We start from the raw sequence: 22,240 nt of genomic DNA, 5'->3' as shown, positions 1-22,240 counted from the left end.
CTGGGGATTGTACAGCTACATTATTGTCTGCTACTCACTGAAACCTCCATGGAAAGCGGCTCCCTCACTCCGACTCACTGGCGGGGGATTTCCTGCACAAGGGGGGACACGCACGATCTCGCACCTCTGGCAGTCAGCAATGGTAGGCTACCTCCTGACCATTATAGAATTCAGTTCAATGTTGGAAATCACCAATAATCCAGATTCCACGAAATGTTAAATCAACTAAACTGGTCGGTGGTGTCCTAACAGCACCTACGATGGCCTGGCCTCACGGTCACCTGCATCCCACTGCTGACACAAGTGTAGCAAATGTGGGGAGCGAATGACACTTCCACATGTGTGTTCTAAATGCAAGCACAAACGACACTCAAATAAAGAAGCCGCTGCTTACTAACCCTACATATAAATTGTCTGTAGACCGCTATGATAAGTAATCCAAGATAATGATGGCATTGTTCACAAATATCTACGTAGGCCTACTTGATGGTTTGGGAATAATCGTGCATTCCACATAATCTTGAGTTCAACATTTTGTGTCATTTTTAGGAAATGGTCACACGTGTTTTGGGAATTTCCCTCTGTCAGTTATTTATGCTCAGAGCCCAGCCCACCGCTCAGCTGTTATCGACTGACTTGCTTGTACAGTAGCTGCGGAGTGAAAACCTAGAATCTGAGAAGTTGCAAATATGTTGGGTTGTTTCAAGACGAAAAGGATCGAAATTATTACGCTTTTATTTATGCTGGCGGTAAGTAGGTTTTAGTCTATTATGTGTAAATGAAGACATGCCTTCTGCATTCCCGGGAGCAATAGCTCCGACCCATTTTCTGTACGCATACAATAGGCTACACTTTAAATGTATTCAATGACCCTATATTGAGGATGAGTGTTAGGTTTCTTTTGTAACACAAAGTGATTGACTAAATGTGTACATTTTGATGCGTTTCTAACCAAGATTGCTAAATGCACAGAAAGCTCATTCAACACACTTTTACTTTCGATTAAGAACACCATTGTCATAGTTAAAGCTGTATTACCTACATTTCATGTTATTTTACTAGCTCGCATCTCATTTGAAACGTTCATGCTGCTATGCTCAGTACTAGAAAAGTAAAGTGAATGGTGGTCTAGTCTAGTCCAGACTAGAGCGTGAATCTAGGTACTTTCCACCGCTACTGTGGTTGAGACAGTTGTTCGGTTGTGACTTGCGACAGTTGACCTGAGGTTTCTAAGACATCATAATAGGGATTTTTTTTAATATACATTTTGTTTACAGGTTTTCCCCGCAGTTTACTCCTGTGATCCAGCAACACAGTATGATAATAATGGGGAGTGTTGTAATAAGTGTGGGCCAGGTAAGGAAGAGAACATTCATTATAGCTTATATATACTCCCATTCACTACCTCTTACATTTTTTTGTTGTTGAGTCAAACAGAGTCTGAACCCTTAATTAGGCTATAAGAGTACAGTATTTATTATGATAAAAATACATTATTTTAATAGGCACAAGGATGTCATCCGACCATAGTGGTTGTTTTGATCCACATTGTATGCCCTGCCAAGAGAATGAATACCAGGAAGCATTCACAGAGAAGATCATCTGCGAAGTGCAACCATACTGTGACCAAAGTGAGAATTGTTATAATGTTTACATATTCAAGGACATTACTGTTGATCTGCCTCATCTGCTTGTAATAACACTACACTTGTATCTCCTTCCTGCCACAGATAAAAACTTTGAGGGCAGTACCAATAGGAGCAAAACAAGCCTCAGCCAATGCATATGTAAGGCAGGACACCACTGTTCCAGTAAAGAGTGCCTGACATGTGTACCACACACTAAATGTGGACCAGGACAAGAGACACTTTACACCGGTAGAAAACACGCCTTTATAACACTATCAGCAACGATTGAATTCTAGACTAGTGAGCCTGCTATGTAATCAAACATGGACTTTATTGTTCCTTTTCTGTTTCTATTCTATTTTATTACGTGGTTTGAGCTGCTAGAGTTAGGCTACCTGAAAGATGTCATTTGTGAGCATGTGGTCACTATAGCCGTATGCTGTATATTTTCTCAGGTGACCACATCCGGGACACGGTGTGTCAGGCCTGTCCTGCAAACACCTTCTCCAGCGATAGCTCAGCAGAGAGCAAGTGCAAGCAATGGACAGTGTAAGTACTGAGTTCAATCTTTTTACTAATAACTGTGATGTGTTAAATAATAACAATAGATCTGTTAGTAATATAGTACCAGTCAAAAGTTTGAACACACCTACTCATTCAAGGGTTTTTCTTAATTTTGACTATTTTCTACATTGTAGAATAATAGCAAAGACATCAAAACTATGGAATAACACATATTGAATCATGTAATAACCAAAAAAGTGATAAACAAATCCAAATATTTTATTATGGAGATTCTTCAAAGTAGCCACCTTTTGCCTTGATGACAGCTTTGCACACTCTTGGCATTCTTCATGAGGCAGTCACCTGGAATGCATTTCAATTAACAGGTGTGCCTTGTTGAAAGTTCATTTGTGGAATTTCTTTCCTTTTTAATGCATTTGAGCCAATCAGTTGTGTTGTGACAAGGTAGGGTTGGTATACCGAAGATAGCCATATTTGGTAAAAGACCAAGTCCAAATTATGGCAAAAACAGCTCAAATAAGCCAAGAGAAACAACAGTCCATCATTACTTTAAGACATGAAAGTCAGTCAATCCGGAACATTTCAAGAACTTTGAAAGTTGTCTTCAAGTGCAGTCACAAAAACCATCAAGCGCTATGATGAAACTGGCTCTCATGAGGATATTACAGAATGGTCGAATTGCTGCAAAGAAACCACTACTAAAGGACACCAATAAGAAGACGAGACTTGCTTGGACCAAGAAACACGAGCAATGGACATTAGACCGGTGGAAATCTGTCCTTTGGTCTGATGAGTCCAAATTTGAGACTTTTGGTTCCAACCGCTGTGTCATTGTGAGACACAGAGTAGGTGAACGGATGATCTCCGCATGTGTGGTTCCCACCGTGAAGCATGGAGGAGGAGGTGTGATGCTGTGGGGGTGCTTTTCTGGTGTGATATTTAGAATTCAAGGCACACTTAACCAGCATGGCTACCACAGCATTCTGCAGCGATACGCCATCCCATCTGGTTTGTGCTTAGTGGGACTATCATTTGTTTTTCAACAGGACAATGACCCAAAACACACCTTCAGGCTGTGGAAGGGCTATTTGACCAAGAAGTAGAGTGGACGGAGTGCTCCATCAGATGACCTGGCCTCCACAATCACCCGACTTCAACCCAATGAGATGTTTGGACCGCAGAGTGAAGGAAAAGCAGCCAATAAGTGCTCAGAATATGTGGAAACTCCTTTAAGACTGTTGGAAAAGCATTCTTCATGAAACTGGTTGAGAGAATGCCTAGTGTGCAAAGCTGTCATCAAGGCAAAGGGTGGCAACTTTGAAGAATCACCCGTATAAAAAATATTTTGATTTGTTTAACACTTTTTTTGGTTGCTACGTGATTCCATGTGTTATTTCAAAGTTTTGATGTGTTCACTATTATTCTACAATGAGAAAATAGTACAAATAAAGAAACTACTCATTCAAGGGTTTATGTCCAAACTTTTGACTGGTACTGTATATAACATGTAAACTCAGCAAAAAAAAAGAAACATCCCTTTTTCAGGGCCCTGTCTTTCAAAGATAATTCGTAAAAATCTAAATAACTTCACAGATCTTCATTGTGAAAGGGTTTAAACACTGTTTCCCATGCTTGTTCAATGAACCATAAACAATGAATGAACATGCACATGTGGGATGGTCGTTAAGACAATAACAGTTCACAGGCAATTAAGGTCACAGTTATAAAAACTTAGGACATTAAAGAGGCCTTTCTACTGACTATGAAAAGCACCAAAAGAAAGATGCCCAGGGTCCCTGCTCATCTGCATGAACGTGCCTTAGGCATGCTGCAAGGAGGCATGAGGGCTGCAGATGTGGCCAGGGAAATAAATTGCAATGTCCGTACTGTGAGACACCTAAGACAGCACTACAGGGAGAGAGGGTGGACAGCTGTTTGTCCTCGCAGTGGCAGACCACATGTAACAACACCTAAACAGGTTTGATACATCCGAACATCACACCTGCAGGACAGGTACAGAATGGCAACAACAACTGCTCAAGTTACAGCAGGAATGCACAATCCTTCCATCAGTGCTCAGACTGTTCGCAATAGGCTGAGAGAGGCTGAACTGAGGGCTTGTAGGCCTGTGGTAAGGCAGGTCCTCACCAGACATTACCGGCAACAACGTCGCCTATGGGCACAAACCCACCGTCGCTGGACCAGACAGAACTGGCAAAAAGTGCTCTTCACTGACGAGTTGCTGTTTTGTCTCACCAAGGGTGATGGTTGGATTTCCGTTTATCGTCGAAGGAATGAGCTCTACACCGAGGCCTGTAATGAGCGGGATGGATTTTGAGGTGGAGGGTCCGTCATAGTCTGGGGCGGACTGAGCTAGATGTCTGAGCTAGATGTCATTTCAGGCAATCTCAGCACTGTGCGTTACAGGGAAGATCCTCCTCCCTCATGTGGTACCGTTCCTGCAGGCTCATCCTGACTAAGACCCTCCAGCATGACAATGCCACCAGCCATACTGCTTGTTCTGTGCGTGATTTCCTGCAAGACATAATGTCAGTGTTCTGCCATGGCCAGCCAAGAGCCTGGATCTCACTCCCATTGAGCACGTCTGGGACCTGTTGGATCGGAGGGTGAGGGCTAGGGCCATTCCCCTCAAAAATGTCCAGGAACTTTCAGGTGCCTTGGTGGAAGAGTGGGGTAACATCTCAAAGCAAGGACTGTCAAATCTGGTGCAATCCATGAGGAGAAGATGCACTGCAGTACTTAATGCACCTGGTGGCCACACCAGATACTGACTGTTACTTTTGATTTTGACCCCCCTTTGTTCAGGGACACATTATTCCATTTATGTTAATCACATGTCTGTGAAACGTGTTCAGTTTATTTCTCAGTTGTTGAATCTTGTTATGTTCATACAAATATTTAAACATGTTAATTTTGCTGAAAATAAACATAGTTGGCAGTGAGAGGACGTTTCTTTCTTTGCTGAGTTTATGTAACGTATTTTATCATACTGCAGTTGTAACTGTTAGTCACAGTCAATGTAATTATATTTTATTAGTTGGTTGAACAACTTAAGAATTGCTTGATTTATTGCTTGATTATTTTTCCACATATTTGACCAATGTTGTTCATAAACTGCACTGTATACTCAAAAACATTCCCCTAAAAAATGTCAGTTGTGACAAAGGATCCAAAACTGAAGCCAATGGGACATCCACCTCTGACATTGTCTGTGGTAAGTACAGGGTCCACACGATGAACGCAACACAATTTACACAAACATTACAACATTTTCCTTCAACCATAATAAATTGTTGAACAATAGAATGTATTCCGTTATTGTCAGTTGACCATCACTTCTTCACAGTAACTCATTCTCCTGAACTGTGCAACATGGTTGTACGGGACTGTTTAATTCACATCACTGAAACCAAAACATGTGGTGGGGCAGTATTCTATAGTAGGGTAGCTTACTGTAGTAGCCTGTCCTATAAACGTCTGTCAAAACTAGTGGCAGTAACACATAGGCCGTAGGCATATTGTTGATTGACAATAGTTGGTTTTATTGTTTGTGATGTTCTTTTGATGTATTTTACAGTGTTAGTACCCACATTCTCTGGAAGAATAGCAGGATGTTCCCTTGTGGTTGTTGCATTGGTCACGAGTGTTGTGGGCATTATCCTGTGGAAATATAAAGGTATATAACACTCCTTTTATGATGTTATTTGAGTGAAAACTTTACATAGGATTTTTTAAATAATCATATTTTATTGTGTACTAGGTAAACATGGAGAGGCCTACAAGAAAGGAAAGGTATGTTATTTTTCTGACATTTCGATCAGCCATGACAGTAATACAGCTATAATTTAGTATTTTGACAAACTAATGCACATATGGCTGACATTGTGTCTTTCGCCATAGGAACCCTGTGTGGAGTGTCTAGGGTGGGAGAGGAGACCTACAGAAGACAGAAACAATGAAGGGAGAAACTCAGATGGACCTGATGAGGAAAGGGAACAACTCAAACCTATGATCCAAAATGAAAAGCCACTATCACCACCATCACCAGGTACTCAAACACCAGTGGAGAATGATGTCAACGACTCTCAAGCCGAGTCTTCTGCCAAAGCTGAAGAGATGACAGAAAATGGACATGTGGTGGCGCAGGAGCAGGGTAAACAACACAATACTTATTTGTCTGATCCACAAATGGTATCACATAACCACTCGGCTTTACCCAGTGCCGAACACAATATACAATTGTCAGATTGTGCATTACCATGAAATATTCATTAAATATTGCTGAATATTCTGTACATTGTAAACTGTTTTAAAAAGTATTGGTTGTTACTGTATTATGTTATAGAACATTTTCATAAGCATACTAGAGTGTGCCTGTATTGTGTTTTCTGTTGTAATTACTCTCCTTTGCACTAAACTATCGAAAATAAATGCCACTGCCCACTGGGCGCACACTGGTTAAATCAACGTTGTTTCCACATCATTTCAATGAAGTTACATTGAACCAACAATAGACGTGGAATTTATGTCTGTGCCCAGTGGGTGTGTTGGTGAAATGACCAAATCACCCTCTAGTGGCCTCATGGGTGGAATGTTATTAATATGTTTCATAATTAATCAAATGTTAAAAATGCTGACGAAAATCTGGTGTTTCTATGTTAAATGGTTTTGTTATATTCCAGTATTCTGTGATATAACAGTATATAAAGTGTAATATTGGGATGCAACTCAAAATTGAATACATTTCAACTCTATATCCAACCTGATCTCATGCTTTCAAGTCGGGATTTAACGTAATGTGGATGAATGTCTAATTTTGACCCATTAATTCCACATGGTTACAGAGTTCAAGCCACATGGTTACAGGATTTAAACAGAAACAACTCAAAGGGTTAAGCTTAGGTATTAATTATGAGTGGTTAAGGATAGGGCTATGTTTGGGGAAATGCACTGTTTACATTTGGTATGTACAGTGGCTTGCGAAAGTATTCACCCCCCTTGGCATTTTTCCTATTTTGTTGCCTTTACAACCTGGAATATTTTTGTGGGGTTTGTATCATTTGATATACACAATATGCCTACCACTTTGAAGATGCAAAATATTTTTTATTGTGAACAAACAAGAAATAAGGCAAAAAAATGGAACACTTGAGTGTGCATAACTATTCCCCCCCCTAAAAAAAGAGTCAATACTTTGTAGATCCAACTTTTACAGCAATTACAGTTGGATGGGTTTCGCTGGTGTACAGCAATCTTTAATACAGCAATCTTTCTTGTACCACAGATTCTCAATTGGATTGGGGTTTGGGCTTTGACTACGCCAAGACATTTAAATGTTTCCCCTTATACCACTCGAGTGATGTTTTAGCAGTATGCTTAGGGTCACTGTCCTGCTGGAAGGTGAACCTCTCCCAGTCTCAGATCTCTGGAAGATTGAAACAGGTTTCCCTCAATAATTTCCATTTATTTTGCGCCATCCATCATTCCTTAAATTCTGACCAGTTTCTCAGTCCCTGCCAATGAAAAATATGGATGGATGGTGTTCTCGGGGTGATGAGAGGTGTTGGGTTTGTGCCAGACATAGCGTTTCCTTGATGGCCAAAAAGCAACATTTTTGTCTCATCTGACCAGGGTACCTTCTTCCATATGTTTGGGGAGTCTCCAACATGCCTTTTGGCAAACACCAAATGTGTTTGCTTAATTTTTTCTTTAAGCAATGCCTTTTTTCTGTCCACTCTTCCGTAAATCCCAGCTCTGTGGAGTGTACGGCTTAAACCTCACTAGGGTAGGGGGCACTATTTTCACCTCCGGATGAAAAGCGTGCCCAAAGTAAACTGCCTGCTACTCAGGCCCAGAAGCTAGGATATGCATATAATTAGTAGATTTGGATAGAAAACACTCCAATGTTTCTGAACCTGTTAACAATAATGTCTGTGAGTATAACAGAACTGAAATGGCAGGCGAAAACCTGAGAAAAATCCATCCAGGAAGGTAGATTTTTAAAATGTTTGTAGTTTTCCCATTGACTGCCTATACAGAGTCCATTGACTTAGGACTCAAAATGCACTTCCTATGGCTTCCACTAGATGTCAAAAGTCTTTAGAAACTGTTTCAGGCTTGCATTCTGAAAAATGAGGGAGTAAGACCACTCTGAATGAGTGGACACTGCAGTGTCCCAGAGGTTTTTCATGTGCGCGACCGAGAGTGCACCTTTCTTGTTTTCGTTTTATATTGATGAAGCGTTTGTCCGATTGAAATATTATTGATTATTATGACTAAAAACAACCTGAGGATTGATTATAAACATAATTTGACATGTTTCTACGAACTTTAATGATACTTTTCGGATTTTTCGTTTGCCTTTTGTGACTGCCCTTGAGCCTGTGGATTACTGAACAAAACGCGGGGGGGGGAAACTGAGGTTTTTGGATATAAAGATGGACTTTATCGAACAAAACTAACATTTATTGAGTAAATGGGAGTCTTGTGAGTGCAACCATATGAAGATAATCAAAGGTAAGTGATTAATTTTATCGCTGGTAACTGTTTGTAATGATTTGTCTGCTGGGCGCTGTTCTCAGATAATCGCATGGTATGCTTTCGCATACCATGGTAAACCTCCCATATTCTTTCAATGTTTTAATAATGGATTTAATGGTGCTCAGTGGGATGTTCAACATTTCTGATATTTTTTTATAACCCAACCTTGATCTGTACTTCTCCACAACTTTGTCCCTGACCTGTTTCGAGAGCTCCTTCGTCTTCATGGTGCCGCTTGCTTGGTGGTGCCCCTTGCTTAGTGGTGTTGCAGACTCTAGGGCCTTTCAGAACAGGTGTATATATACTGAGATCATGTGACAGATCATGTGACACTTAAATTGCACACAGGTAGACTTTATTTAACTAATTGGGACTTATGCAGGTAATTGGTTGCACCAGATCTTATTTAGGGACTTAATAGCAAAGGGGGTGAATACATATTCATGTGCATACAACTTTTCCGTTTTTTATTTTGAATACTTTTTTTAAGCAAGTTAGTTTTTTAATTTCACTTCACCAATTTGGACTATTTTGTGTATGTCCATTACATGAAATCCAAATAAAAATCAGTTTAAATTGCAGGTTCTGAGGCAACAAAATAGGAAAAACGCCAAGGGGGGTGAATACTTTTACAAGGCACTGTACATTGGGACAATATGTACAAATTCTAATAGCTCCAAATTTCAATGAATTAAAAACCTCAGTCCAACTATACATTTTGAAGTTCATGTACAAATGTATTTATTTATTTATTGAGATCTAAAAAGTGTGCAACATGAAAATATTGTCTCAGTTCCATTGTGTAATTTATTGACAGTCCCTCACAAGCCCCAGAGATAGGCTATCCAAAGTCAAACCAATTTTGTCAAGGCGGAACACCAGTCAGCTGAAGGTAATTGGCGAAATAATTTGGCTAACTCTTCCCATCTGCAAACACACACACAAGAGACACTCACATCAAACCACACCACAAAACCAATTCAGGTTTGAATTCAGTCATGGCTGCTAGCATTTCTTGATGAACCAAATCTAAATTGAGGCCAAATCAGAAAGTGTAGTCACCCTTTAAAGACAATGCAAATTGACATTTATTTTATTTATTTAACTAGGCAAGTCAGTTAAGAACAAACTCTTATTTACAATGACGGCCTTCCCCAGCCAAACCCTCCGCTAACCCGGACGATGCTGGGCCAATTGTGCACCGCCCTATGGGACTCCAGATCACAGCCGGTTGTGATACTGCACGGGATTGAACCAGGGTCTGTAGGTATGCTTCTAGCACTGAGATGCAGTGCCTTAGACCGCTTGCGCCACTCGGGACCCAAATGCAAACTGCCTGTTTTGTTTTGGTGTCAGAGGCATATACTCCGATTTTCCACAAGGAGGAGGTAGTACTTCACTAGAACAGAGCCCTATAAATGGCTCTGACTAGAACCTCGAGGTTTCAGCATCAGTCAGGGGGTGGACTTCAGCCTCTGTCATACTTTTGTGAGAATGTCAAGATCTTGGGAGGTCATAAGGCTAGGCTACTCATAGACATTAGCTTGACCTTTTAGATGCTGTAAAAAGTATATTCATGTCGCAATTAAAACTAGAAATGAAAATGTCCAATGATTTTAAGAGTGTGCTTGGATAGAGTATGCTCGGATTAATGTAATGAGATCAAATTAAATATGTCCACTAGTTTGTGGCAGATTGGGTCCTCTTCTGTCTGGGATTACACCTTATTTGCCACCTGTGCCCACCTGTGAAAAGGGCACGACGCAACCCTCTATGTGTGTCTGGATGTGTGTGTCTCGGGGTGGTGTGAAGGGGCTTCTTTCCTCTCAGGGGTTGTGATTAGCAAGGGACAGGATTATCCAGTCTTTCACCTCCAACTCTGTAGATACTGTATGCTCTCCTGTTTTATGTGTATGTTAGTTCCTCTCCTACAAATAAACACACCACACACACAATCTCTCTCTACCTGTGGAGGTTTGGCGATGCAGAACACTTAACCCGTTTCCATTTATACTTCCCATAAAGATAATATAGATTTGCATTACATTGTGAATATTTTATACTAATTTAAAGTTCTGCTGTTTTATATTGAACAGGCATGCAGTTTCTTTTTTTGGCCAATGTGGTCAGTTGCCTAAGGTAGGCCATTTGTGGAGGCCATTATCATCCTGCATGGACCAACAATGAGTTAACCTAATACATGAATTTTAACAGATCTAGGTTTGATATGTAAATTCTATAATGTTTTATCAATGAAATTATAACCCATTTGTTTGTAGATGGTTGTTATTCAACAACAGTCAGCTTGCTTAAGCTTCCTAACATTAGATATATTGGCAATATGCATGGATACATGCGTCTGAAACTATATAATAAGCTACACGAGAATGTAAAATAATGTAACATTTCAGTCGAAATCAGACTGTGGCTTTACCAGACCTTTCCCAACCCAAATAGCCTACTGTAAGAACTGATCCTTGAAAATAGTGAAACACACACGAACATTTTATTTTATATTTTGAGCGATTTTATTTTACCAAAATATTTTTTGGTGATAAGACAAATGAAACAAGAATTTACAGATTGGTCATCGAAAATATATATACACATATGTACACATAACATGTTCTGTAAGAGTTGTTGGTCTTACAAGTAGCCTAACAAACATATACTCAGCATTTTCATAGCAAATTAGTCCACGTTTCAACGTCAAAAAGTATACCAACGCCATGGAATTTGGTATTTTAAAGTGCATAAGATGTAAAAATTTGTCCTCGACTGTTTTAAATAATAAATGCTCTGTTATAGAATATCGTGAGCAGGGTATACGGGAATGTACAGTCCGTTCCTTGATGCCCATTCTGCCCAGAATTTGCCAACTTGTGTGCCAGGATGACAAGCACTGTACTGGGGCTTTTTCCCCGTTTCCGATGTCGCGGTTTCTGCCAAAGACCATATTTTGGGTTTTTGACAATCAACGTTATCTTTACTTTCCAGATTAGCTGGAAATGATTTGGGTTCTGTGTCATTCTTTACCACATTTTCCGCGTGCGCCGCGAGCCTACCAGCTCTATTGTCGTCGTTTGACTGTTTCACAAGGAGCTCATCCACCGGCTCTGTCGTTGAGTTGGATACTCTATGTCCAATATCCTCATTGTCATCTTCGGTTGGAGGATCTATCTCATCTTCTTCGTCCAAACGGGTTTTCTGCAGAGAGCCCTCGCCCTCCTCTTCGTCGCTCTCGCCCTCCTCGTCAGATTTCCCCTTGGACGCCCAGTTTACCCTATTATCCTTCTTCAGTCGTCGCCTGGCGTTGGCAAACCAAGTGGAAACCTGCGTGAGGCTCATCTTGGTTACAATAGCAAGCATGATCTTCTCACCCTTCGTGGGATACGGGTTCTTAAGATGCTCGTTCAACCAGGCCTTGAGCGCGCTGGTGCTTTCCCGAGTAGCCACCTTGGCGACCCTGATCAGGTCATCGGTTGCGCCAGGTCGGTATTGCGGGTAGAATGGCACTCCTCGGCCGAGAAGCGCTTGATGATATGGAGAGACAGCTTTCAGGTCGAAAGAGTTGTTCTGAAAACATAAGAGAACGTGATTAGATTATATGTTTAAATTCGTGCATAACTGACCACATTGATTTGTTAAGTGTGTAATTACGCATTATATTTAATTGGTATTAAAAAGGCCTGTAGAATGCTTTCTTTTTCCGACATTGATAAATGATGAATACATTTAGACTATTAGCTGGAAATGTTATTGATTAGGTATACAATAGAGAAAACATATAGTCAAATAACTTACCATGTTCGCAATGTATCTGTGGTGTGGATAGGGGAGGAAGTTGTATCCCTGTAGTCCGGAATATGTCAAAGGTACCCCAGCCATCGCAGCAAGATAAGGGGCTTGTTGCTGTTGTACCCCAGCTGGACCTCCCAAAAACGGTATCTGATATCCAGGGGGCATGTTGATATTTCTCTCAAAGAAGTTGCCTGTTTGTGACGCAGGCATCCTTACCCCCTGACTATCAGAGCTTGAATGACAGTAATGTGCGCCCTCACCAGCTCTAAATATACCCCTATCCAGTAATGGGCGGTTCTTAACCGCGGTGATTGACAGTTACGTTCAAAATACCTCGCTTTCACTCGCACCAAATCCCATCAAAGGAGAACTCCGCTGTTCCTTTTAACGGTTTCTTAGAGGCGCTAAATAGACTGTGTAAAATGTATCTCAAACCAATCATTTCTATGGTGAGAGACGAATAATGATATTTCATTTGAATGTCACAGTTTTGTTCTGATGAGGAGGATACTAGAAACTAGAATCTCTCATAATTCACTTGGCCGACTATTTGTTGTCACAATACGATCTATAATGTTAGGTCCTTTATAGATCCTTAACTATTAATTTATAGTAGGCCACCAGTTTTATCAATGCCATCACCCGTCCCCATACATATTTTTTCAGTTCCAAATATGCCAAAAAGTAAATGACTTTATTTTAAAAAAAATCTAACGGAATTAAGTGCATTTCAGGCAAAAAATAAACTGCATTTCCAAAATAAAAAATAATAATGGAAAGAGAAACTGTTGTAAACGTACCATTCATGGTAAATATAGCCTAATAGCATATTACATGTCAATATCGATAGTTTCCCATCGAATTTGACATTGTTTGTGCATCACTCACTGTAGGATAATAAAATGACTTGAATAGGATTAACACCAGACCCTATGTCTCTTGTCATACGATCAGACTTCTGTTTGAAATTGAAGTCTGAACATGTAGCTGTGAATTGAATTAGCCAACTGAATTAGCCTAATGACATTAATACATTTCCAGGCTTCTTTCCATGACCATTGACTGAAACTGTGATATCTTCAATATAGTTTTATTTAGATTTGTCCGAGGTTTCATCTAATATTTCTCGATTGAATTAGGCTATTGGTTTCTGTATCCTACATTTCCCTCAACGGAAACAAAAACATGTAGGCATTATGGTGATATTTATTAATATAACATCGAAAAAAATCTAACATGTTTTATAAGATACCAATTTACTATTCCTATTTAACAACGGTGGGGTGGTTATGTTTTGGGTGTCATTGGGGCAATGGGTTACCTGCCTTCGGCTGGCGATACCTTAGAACTATTTTCTTAATTTATTGTGATTGAACAACAACAGACCTCCCTTTACATGTCGGATGGTTTTGTTGTGGCTTCAGCATATCGTTTCAATGGGGCTAATTAAAAGCTGTTAAGTAAAACAGGTGTTACTAATGTATATGATAATTATGAGATAACAAATGGTAATGTAGGGAGCTTGAAGGATTGTTAAAGATACGATAAAAAATATTACAAATCTTATTCCACTGCCCTTTCATCTTCTCCAAAGGGACATTGGTTGAAGAAGACGTTTTTACTTTATGATGCTCGTATTATGTGGTGGTTTGGTTTCAACCTTTTGTGCGTAGCTACTGCTAAGTAGGTCTCTCTGGGTAAATTCTAAAAGGGTGAATTGTTAAAGTATTTTTTTTTAATCAGAGGAAAAGTGTAGCCATGCATAAAAGTCTCAAATAAAATAACAATCCATAGACTAACTACATATCCTATGATTTCTTTATTTATGGAAATAATTTAATTAACATAAGATCAATTTGAAACAGAAGACTGTTGACCGGCATCTGCTATTAGCAGAATGCACTTCACTCATCATGTTGATTTACATTTTCACATTATGCTGAACGTTTTGGAAATCCAATATTTCACAGATTTTGTTATAAAAATGTTTTTTATTTGTGTGTGTGTGGTGGTGGGGAGGGGATATGTATAACTGGTACAATGGGTTGACTGGAGAGCAAAGATTCGGATGCTTAGCTAATGTCATCCGTACATCTCAGGAGACAAACAGCTCAGGGCAGTGGCTTTTGTCTGACTTGTAGATTCTCCTTTCAAATATTTTCCTTTTGCAGCTACAATGCAGGTTTTGGTCTCCTTCTGACAGGTTGGTTAGGTATTGTTTGCTCTCAGGATGTCCCTAGATTGTGCAAAAAAGTGTCCAAATGGAGGAGGATTGTCCTCATTTCCATGTGAGATACAGTATACAAGATAAGATTAATGATAGTCTACTGTGAGTGTTAAATGGCCAGCACATGCAACTTTTGGCTGGTTACAAGATCAGGTGAATGGAAATGTTTCAACCTCTGTCATCTGTTTCAACCCCCTTTAAGACAAGACAAGTACCTTAGTCCATCAGAGATGGATTGAGGGTTCCCCTCTAGTCGACTGGAAGCCTCAATGATGCCTTTAATTTCTTATTCTCATACATATATATATAACTATGTCACTACAGTTAACAGTGGGTCTAAACAGTGGGCCTCTGATTGAAACCCGTAGAAGAGCCATGCAGGACAACAGTACGAGCCCACTTTCTCTATTGGAACTCTCAATGATGCCTTTAATATCCCATTCTCATACATAAACTATCCTATATCTGTGTTCAGGGTGGCAGGTATCCTAGCTGTTGGGCCAGTAACTGAAAGATCGCTGGTTCGAACCCCCTAGCCGACCATGTGAAAAATTGGTCAATGTGTCCGTGAGCCAGGCACTTAACCCTAATTGCACCTGACAGTTGCTCTGGATAAGAGCTTCTGCTAAATAACTGAAATGTAAATGTCCTCCTCTAGGGCGGGCGTCTGATTGAGGAGAAGATCCAGGACCATGACAACAGTGTGAGTTCTGATCAGCTGGTAACAACAATGGTCTTAGGTGTGAGTTCAATTTCTGGCTATCACCTCCTGCTGAGTTGACCCAACAAAAGGCCTACAGATGTAGGATCTTAATTTGACCAGTTTCTCACAGCAGGAAAATAATCCTCCGGCAACTGGAAATGTGGATTATAATTAATGGACATTTTTGTAAGGGTTGATACATTTTTAGTTAGGGCAAATCAAGTCTGAAATACTAAAGTGGAAATTACAAAATGTAGAACCCTGTTGAAACCTTGAATACACTGCAAGTTAGCATTTCCTGCTGTGCAGGAAATTTCCTGCAACAACAGGGTGATCAAATTATGATCCTATATCTCTGTAAGTATGTCAACACAACAAAAGCTTGAAGGGAATCCACAGAGTATTCAACACCTAGTCCTTGTTACTTAAAAAAAAAAACATCCAGATACCTGTACTTCTTATAATGTAGAGGGAAAGTGCTAAGTAGAAGGTACATCTGGATATTTGGCATTAAGAGGGAATGGAATACAATTATAAAATGCTTGCTATTTGAAAATAATTCACCCAAATACAGAATTAATCACTACTGATATAATCTAATCATAGGAGGCAAGAGACACTTCCTCTTCAAATCTGACTCAATGACTCATTCCAGGTCCATTCCATTTCCAGGAAATTAAGTGAATGTCAACCCATGACATGAAAAAAATGAATATAACAATACATTCTCTTCAAGTTGATAAAGAATCACAACAATTGTTACCAGAAATCTTAAATCGAAATGTTGAAACTAATTGTTATTTTGGTGTGAAAAATCAAAGAGCACCAGTACAAATTGACAACAAACACATAACTCCCCCCCCCCCCCCCCCATGAGATTCTATTCTAAGCCAAGCGTCAAAGCTCTCCCACCCACTCCCAGCTATCAACCCCCCCTGACTCTCATCCCTCCTAACTCTTTGTCCTTTGTCATTACTCTTATCAGCTCCACTCCATGATTATTTTAATAGAGAAGTGGCGCTGAAACCGCTTGCAACTCTAAGTATGTCTTTGTTAGTATCTTGGTGGTGGGCCGGTGTTCCGCCCCGCTGTTCCCTCCTGGGTGTGCACTGATTGACAGCCCTCTGCTGGGTGAGTTACAAGCCATATTCGTTAGGCTGTGACGGACAGGCCGACAGCTGGGGGACTGAATGACTGCTGGTGGTGCTTGTTGGGCCCTCTGCTGCATTGGACGTTGGGGCCCTCTGGCCTGCTCCACCACCACCACCCCTTGGGGGCCTAAGTTGGCCCCCAGGACCCCCAGCTTGCCCAGCCTGTCTGTCCAGCAAGGGTAGTTCTCCAGCGGGCTTGCTGTACCAGAGTAGCTCGTTAGCTGTAAGCCTCTCCTCAGAGACAGAATCTTGACTAGAACCAAAACAATTGCTCATATTACTCCAGTGCTAGAGACTGCTGCCCTACGTTCATAGAGTCATTGAACAGTGGTCATTTTAATATGTTTACAGACTGTTTTACCAACTTTACAGGTGTATATATACAGTGGGGAGAACCCCTCCAAATATTTTCTATTGGGTTCAGGTCTGGAGACTGGCTAGGCCACTCCAGGACTTCGAGATGCTTCTTACGGCGCCACTCCTTAGTTGCCCTGGCTGTGGGTTTCGGGTCGTTGTCATGCTGGAAGACCCAGCCACGACCCATCTTCAATGCTCTCACTGAGGGAAGGAGGTTATTCGGCAAGATCTAGCGATACATGGCCCCACCCATCCTCCCCTCAATACGGTGCAGTCGTCCTGTCCCCTTTGCAGAAAAGCATCCCCAAAGAATGATGTTTCCACCTCCATGCTTCACGGTTGGGATGGTGTTCATGGGGTTGTACTCATCCTTCTTCTTCCTCCAAACACGGCGAGTGGAGTTTAGACCAAAAAGCTCTATTTTTGCCTCATCAGACCACATGACCTTCTCCCATTCCTCCTCTGGATCATCCAGATGGTCATTACCAAACTTCAGACGGCCTGGACATGCGCTGGCTTGAGCAGGGGGACCTTGCGTGCGCTGCAGGATTTGAATCCATGACAGCGTAGTGTGTTGCTAATGGCTTTCTTTGAGACTGTGGTCCCAGTTCTCTTCAGGTCATTGACCAGGTCCTGCCGTGTAGTTCTGGGCTGATCCCTCACCTTCCTCATGATCATTGATTCCCCACGAGGTGAGATCTTGCATGGAGCCCCAGACCGAGGGTGATTGACCGTCATCTTGAACTTCTTCCATTTTCTAATAATTGCGCCAACAGTTGTTCCCTTCTCACCAAGCTGCTTGCCTATTGTCCTGTAGCCCATCCCAGCCTTGTGCAGGTCTACAATTTTATCCATGATGTCCTTACACAGCTCTCTGGTCTTGACCATTGTGCAGAGGTTGGAGTCTGTTTGATTGAGTGTGTGGACAGGTGTCTTTTATACAAGTAACGAGTTCAAACAGGTGCAGTTAATACAGGTAATGAGTGGAGAACAGGAGGGCTTCTTAAAGAAAAACTAACAGGTCTGTGAGAGCCGTAATTCTTACTGGTTGGTAGGTGATCAAATACTTATGTCATGCAATGAAATGTAAATTAATTACTTAAAAATCATACAATGTGATTTTCTGGATTTCTGTTTTAGATTCCATCTCTCACAGTTGAAGTGTACCTATGATAAAAATGACAGACCTCTACATGCTTTGTAAGTAGGAAAACCTGCAAAATGGGCAGTGTATCAAATACTTGTTCTCCCCACTGTATACTGTTAACTAATCATGGCTCACCATATATCACTACTGCTGTGCACACCTTTTCTATTCATATACTGTCCATACTGAATGATGGCACTGCATTGGATAGCAGCCATTTTACGGGATACTGAACAATTCTGCAAATTTGTGTTGTGACATAATGTCTCTGCCATCATTTCCAGTGACAGAAAACGTTGCCATACATTGTCAAGACCGGTCGGCAGCCTCGTGTAACATTGGGGGTGGGTTCTCTTTTTTATCAACAGATGGTGTGTGATCTCTAATGTTAAGGAAGTCTGGAGTTGTAACTCGCCTGAGCTAGAAAACCTCATAAACTGCAGACCATACTATTTACCAAGAGAGTTTTCATCTATATTTTTAGAAGAAGTCTATTTACCACTCCAAACCAATGCTGGCACTTAATGAGCTGTATAGGGCCATAAGCAAACAAGAAAATGCACAGCCAGAGGCGGCGCTTCCGTGGACGGTGGTTTTAATGCAAGGAAACTGAAATCAGTTTTACCACATTTTTACCAGCATGTCACCTGAGCAACTGGAGGCGATAAAATTATAGATCACCTTCACTCCCTACACAGAAATGCATACAAGGCTCTCCCTCACCCCCCCTTTGGCAAATCTTACCATAACTCTATCCTCCTGATTCCTGCTGACAAGCAAAAACTAAAACAGGAAGTACTCAATACAGAAGTGAAGTGGATGTTAAGCTACAGGACTATTTTGCTAGCACAGACTGAAATATGTTCCGGGATTCATCCGATAACATTGAGGCGTTTACCACATCAGTCACCAGCTTCATTAATAAGTGCATCAATGACGTCGTCCCCACAGTGACCATATGTACATATCCCAGCCAGAAGCCATGGATTACAGGAAACAGCCACACTGAGCTAAATGCTAGAGCTTCCACTTCCAAGGAGTGGGTGTCAAATCAGGATGCTTATAAGAAATCCAACTACGACTTCCAACGAGCCATCAAACAGCCAATACAGGACTAAGATTGAATCCTGCTACGCCGGCTCTGATGCTCTTCAGATGTGGCAGGGCTTGCAAACTATCACGGATTACAAAGGGAAACCCTGCCACGAACTGCCCATCAGACAAGCTAAAATTATTCTATGCTCGCTTCGAGGCAAGCAACACTGAACCATGCATGAGAGCACCAGCTATTCTGGATGACTGTGTGATCTTGCTCTCCATAGCCGATGTGAGTAAGACCATTAAACAAGTTCACAAGGCCACAGGGCCAGATGGATTACCAGGATGCGTACACAGAAAATGCACTGACCAGCTGGCAAGTGTCTTCACTGACATTTTCAACCACTCCCTGACCCAGTCTGTAATACCTACATGTTTCAAGCAAACCGCATTAGCCCTGTGCCTAGGTAACCTGTCTAAATAACTATCGCCCTGTAGCACTCACATCTGTAGCCATGAAATGCTTTGAAAGGCTGGTCATGGCTCATATCAGCTCCATCAGTCCAGACACCCTGGACCCACTCTAATTTGCATACCGCCCCAATGCATCAAAAGATGATACAATCTCTATTGCACTCCACACTACCCTGTCCCACCTGGACAAGAGGAACACCTATGTGAGAATGCTGTTCATCGACTACAGCTCAGTGTTCACACATCTGCCACGCTAACCAAGTCTGGAACCAACAGGACACTGAGGACCCTGAATAGCTTCTACCCCCAAGCCATAAGACTGCTAAATAGTTCCACATTTTGTTGTGTTACAGCCTGAATTCAATATTTTTATTTTTTATTTGACCCATCTACACACAATACCCCATAATGACAAAGTGAAAACAAGTTTTAGAAATTTTACCAAAGTGAATGAAAATTAAATATAGAAATCACATTTACATAGGTATTCACACCCCTTTGCTATGGCACTCCAAATTGAGCTCAGGTTCATCCAATTTCCTTTGATAATCCATGAGACGTCACTACAACTTGGAGTCATTCTGTGGCCAATTCAATTGTTTGGACATGACTCAGAAAGAAACACACCTGTCTATATAAGGTCCCACAGTTGACAGTGCATGTCCGAGCAGAAACTATACCATGAAGTCCAATAAACTTTTTCCAAGAGCAAAGTGGTCTCAATCGTTGGGAAATTGAAAAAATGTTGAACTACCCAGACACTGCCTTGAGCTGGCTGTCCAACCAAACTGAACCACCGGGCAAGAAGGACATTGGATGGGAAGGTGACCAAGAACCTAGTGACCACTCTGACAGAACTACAGAGTTCCTTGGCTGATTTGGGAGAACCTGCCAGAAGGACAAGTCTCTACAGCACTTCACCAATCTGGGCTTTATGGGAGAGTGGCCAGATGGAAGCCAATAGAGAAAAAATCTCATGACAGCACGCCTGGAGTTTGCAAAAAGGCATGTGAAAGACTATGAGATTCTGTGGTCTGATGAGACAAAAATGTTACTCTTTGGCCTGAATGCAAAGCGCTATGTCTGGAGAAAACACCATCCCTACGGTGAAGCATGGAGGTGGTAGCATCATGCTATGGGGATGCTTTTCAGTGGCAGAGACTACGAGACTGGTAAGGATAGAGGGTACAATGAATGGAGTCAAATACAGGCACATTTTTGATGAGAACCTCCTTTAGAGTGCAAACAACCTTAGACTGGGGGCATACATCCAAAGCAATGCTGGAATGGCTTCAGAACAAGAATGTGAAAGTCCTTGAGTGACCCAGTCAAAGCCCAGACTTGTATCCCATTGAAAATCTGTGGAAAGACTTGAAGATTGCTGTTCACAGCCGCTCCCCATCTAACTTAACAGAACTTGAGAAAATCTGCAAAGAAGAATGGGAGAAAATCCCCAAATCCAGATGAGCAAAGCTGATACAGACATACCCAAGACGATTCAAAGCTGTAATCATCAACAAAGGTGCTCCTACAAAGTGCTGACTCGGGTGTGAATACTTATGTAAATTAAATATGTCTGGATTTAATTTTCAATACATTTCTAAAAACATGTTTTTTCACTTTGTCATTATGGCGTATTGTGTGTAGATGGGTATGAAAAACATTTATTTAAGCCATTTTGAGTTCAGGCTGTAACAACAAAATGTGGAATAAGTTAAGGGGTATGAATACATGCTGAAGGCAATGTCTATAGCCAAGTTATTGTTACTCATTGTGTATTCATTGCTCTTGTCATTTTAGGTTGTTTTTCTTTTTTCTCTCTGCATTGTTGGGAAGGGCCCGTAAATAAGCATTTCACTGTTAGTCTACACCTGTTGTTTACTAAGGATGTGACAAAAACAATTTGATTTGTATTCCGGACTCTGACATTGCTCGTAACACCTGCAATAACATCTGCTAAACAGGTGTATGTGACAAATAAAATTAGATTTTTGATATGATATCCTAATTTCTTGCTATTTATTTATTAATTTGGGATTTGTGTGTGCATTGTAATTCTATTTTTAGATATTGCTGCGTTGCTGGAGCTAGATACATACGCATTTTGCTACACCTGCAAAACTGTGTACGCAACCAATAAACATTGATTTGGTAAGGTGGCCTCCACCACGCATATGCAAGTGAACATGCCCTGCTGCCCAGGAGTGTACATGGTTTATTCATTAAAGTCAGGAATAGCAATGTAGACACAGAATTACATATTATAGAAAATGTTATAGTGAACACCCACAGACACACATTTATTTGTATTTTTTTATTGAACCTTTATTTAATTAGGCAAGTCAGTTAAGGACGACGCTGGGCCAATTGTGAGCCGCCTTTTGGGACTGCCAATCACAGTCGGATGTGATACACCCTGGATTCAAACCAGGGACTGTAGTAACAACTCTTGCACTGAGATGCAGTACCTTAGACCGCTGCGCCACCTGGGAGCACATATTATACTACAGTGCCTTGCGAAAGTATTCAGCCCCCTTCAACTTTGCGACCTTTTGCCACATTTCAGGCTTCAAACATAAAGATATAAAACTGTATTTTTTTGTGAAGAATCAACAACAAGTGGGACAC

The 22,240-nt window shown here is 41.0% G+C and overlaps 3 protein-coding genes across 3 annotated transcripts in view; 1 reads left to right on the top strand and 2 right to left on the bottom strand.

Annotated features, from left to right (window-relative positions):
* LOC109908248 (formin-like protein 19) overlaps nucleotides 1-509 on the bottom strand; it is a 50,420-nt gene extending 49,911 nt beyond the window's left edge. Inside the window, exon 1 of the mRNA XM_020506835.2 lies at nucleotides 39-509. The gene's annotated coding sequence lies outside the window, so the exon portion shown is untranslated. The remainder of the gene's footprint in view (nucleotides 1-38) is intronic.
* Nucleotides 510-606: 97 nt separating this feature from the next.
* Nucleotides 607-6,935, top strand: LOC109908247 (tumor necrosis factor receptor superfamily member 5). The gene is made up of 9 exons (XM_020506833.2): nucleotides 607-749; nucleotides 1,278-1,356; nucleotides 1,506-1,631; nucleotides 1,731-1,877; nucleotides 2,084-2,177; nucleotides 5,330-5,388; nucleotides 5,752-5,850; nucleotides 5,935-5,966; nucleotides 6,075-6,935. Exons 1-9 carry the CDS (start codon nucleotides 690-692, stop codon nucleotides 6,435-6,437), a joined length of 1,059 nt encoding a protein of 352 aa, XP_020362422.1. The 5' UTR covers nucleotides 607-689; the 3' UTR covers nucleotides 6,438-6,935.
* Nucleotides 6,936-11,218: 4,283 nt separating this feature from the next.
* On the bottom strand, nucleotides 11,219-12,927 carry LOC109908698 (iroquois-class homeodomain protein IRX-3-like). The gene is made up of 2 exons (XM_020507350.2): nucleotides 12,519-12,927; nucleotides 11,219-12,290 (listed from the first exon to the last, which is right to left on the bottom strand). The coding sequence occupies exons 1-2, from the start codon at nucleotides 12,723-12,725 to the stop codon at nucleotides 11,517-11,519; spliced, it is 981 nt and encodes a 326-aa protein (XP_020362939.1). The 5' UTR covers nucleotides 12,726-12,927; the 3' UTR covers nucleotides 11,219-11,516.
* Nucleotides 12,928-22,240: the final 9,313 nt, after the last annotated feature.

This window comes from Oncorhynchus kisutch, linkage group LG17, assembly GCF_002021735.2.
Source record: "Oncorhynchus kisutch isolate 150728-3 linkage group LG17, Okis_V2, whole genome shotgun sequence".
NCBI lineage: Eukaryota > Metazoa > Chordata > Actinopteri > Salmoniformes > Salmonidae > Oncorhynchus > Oncorhynchus kisutch.
This window is presented reverse-complemented; position numbering and strand designations above follow the sequence as displayed.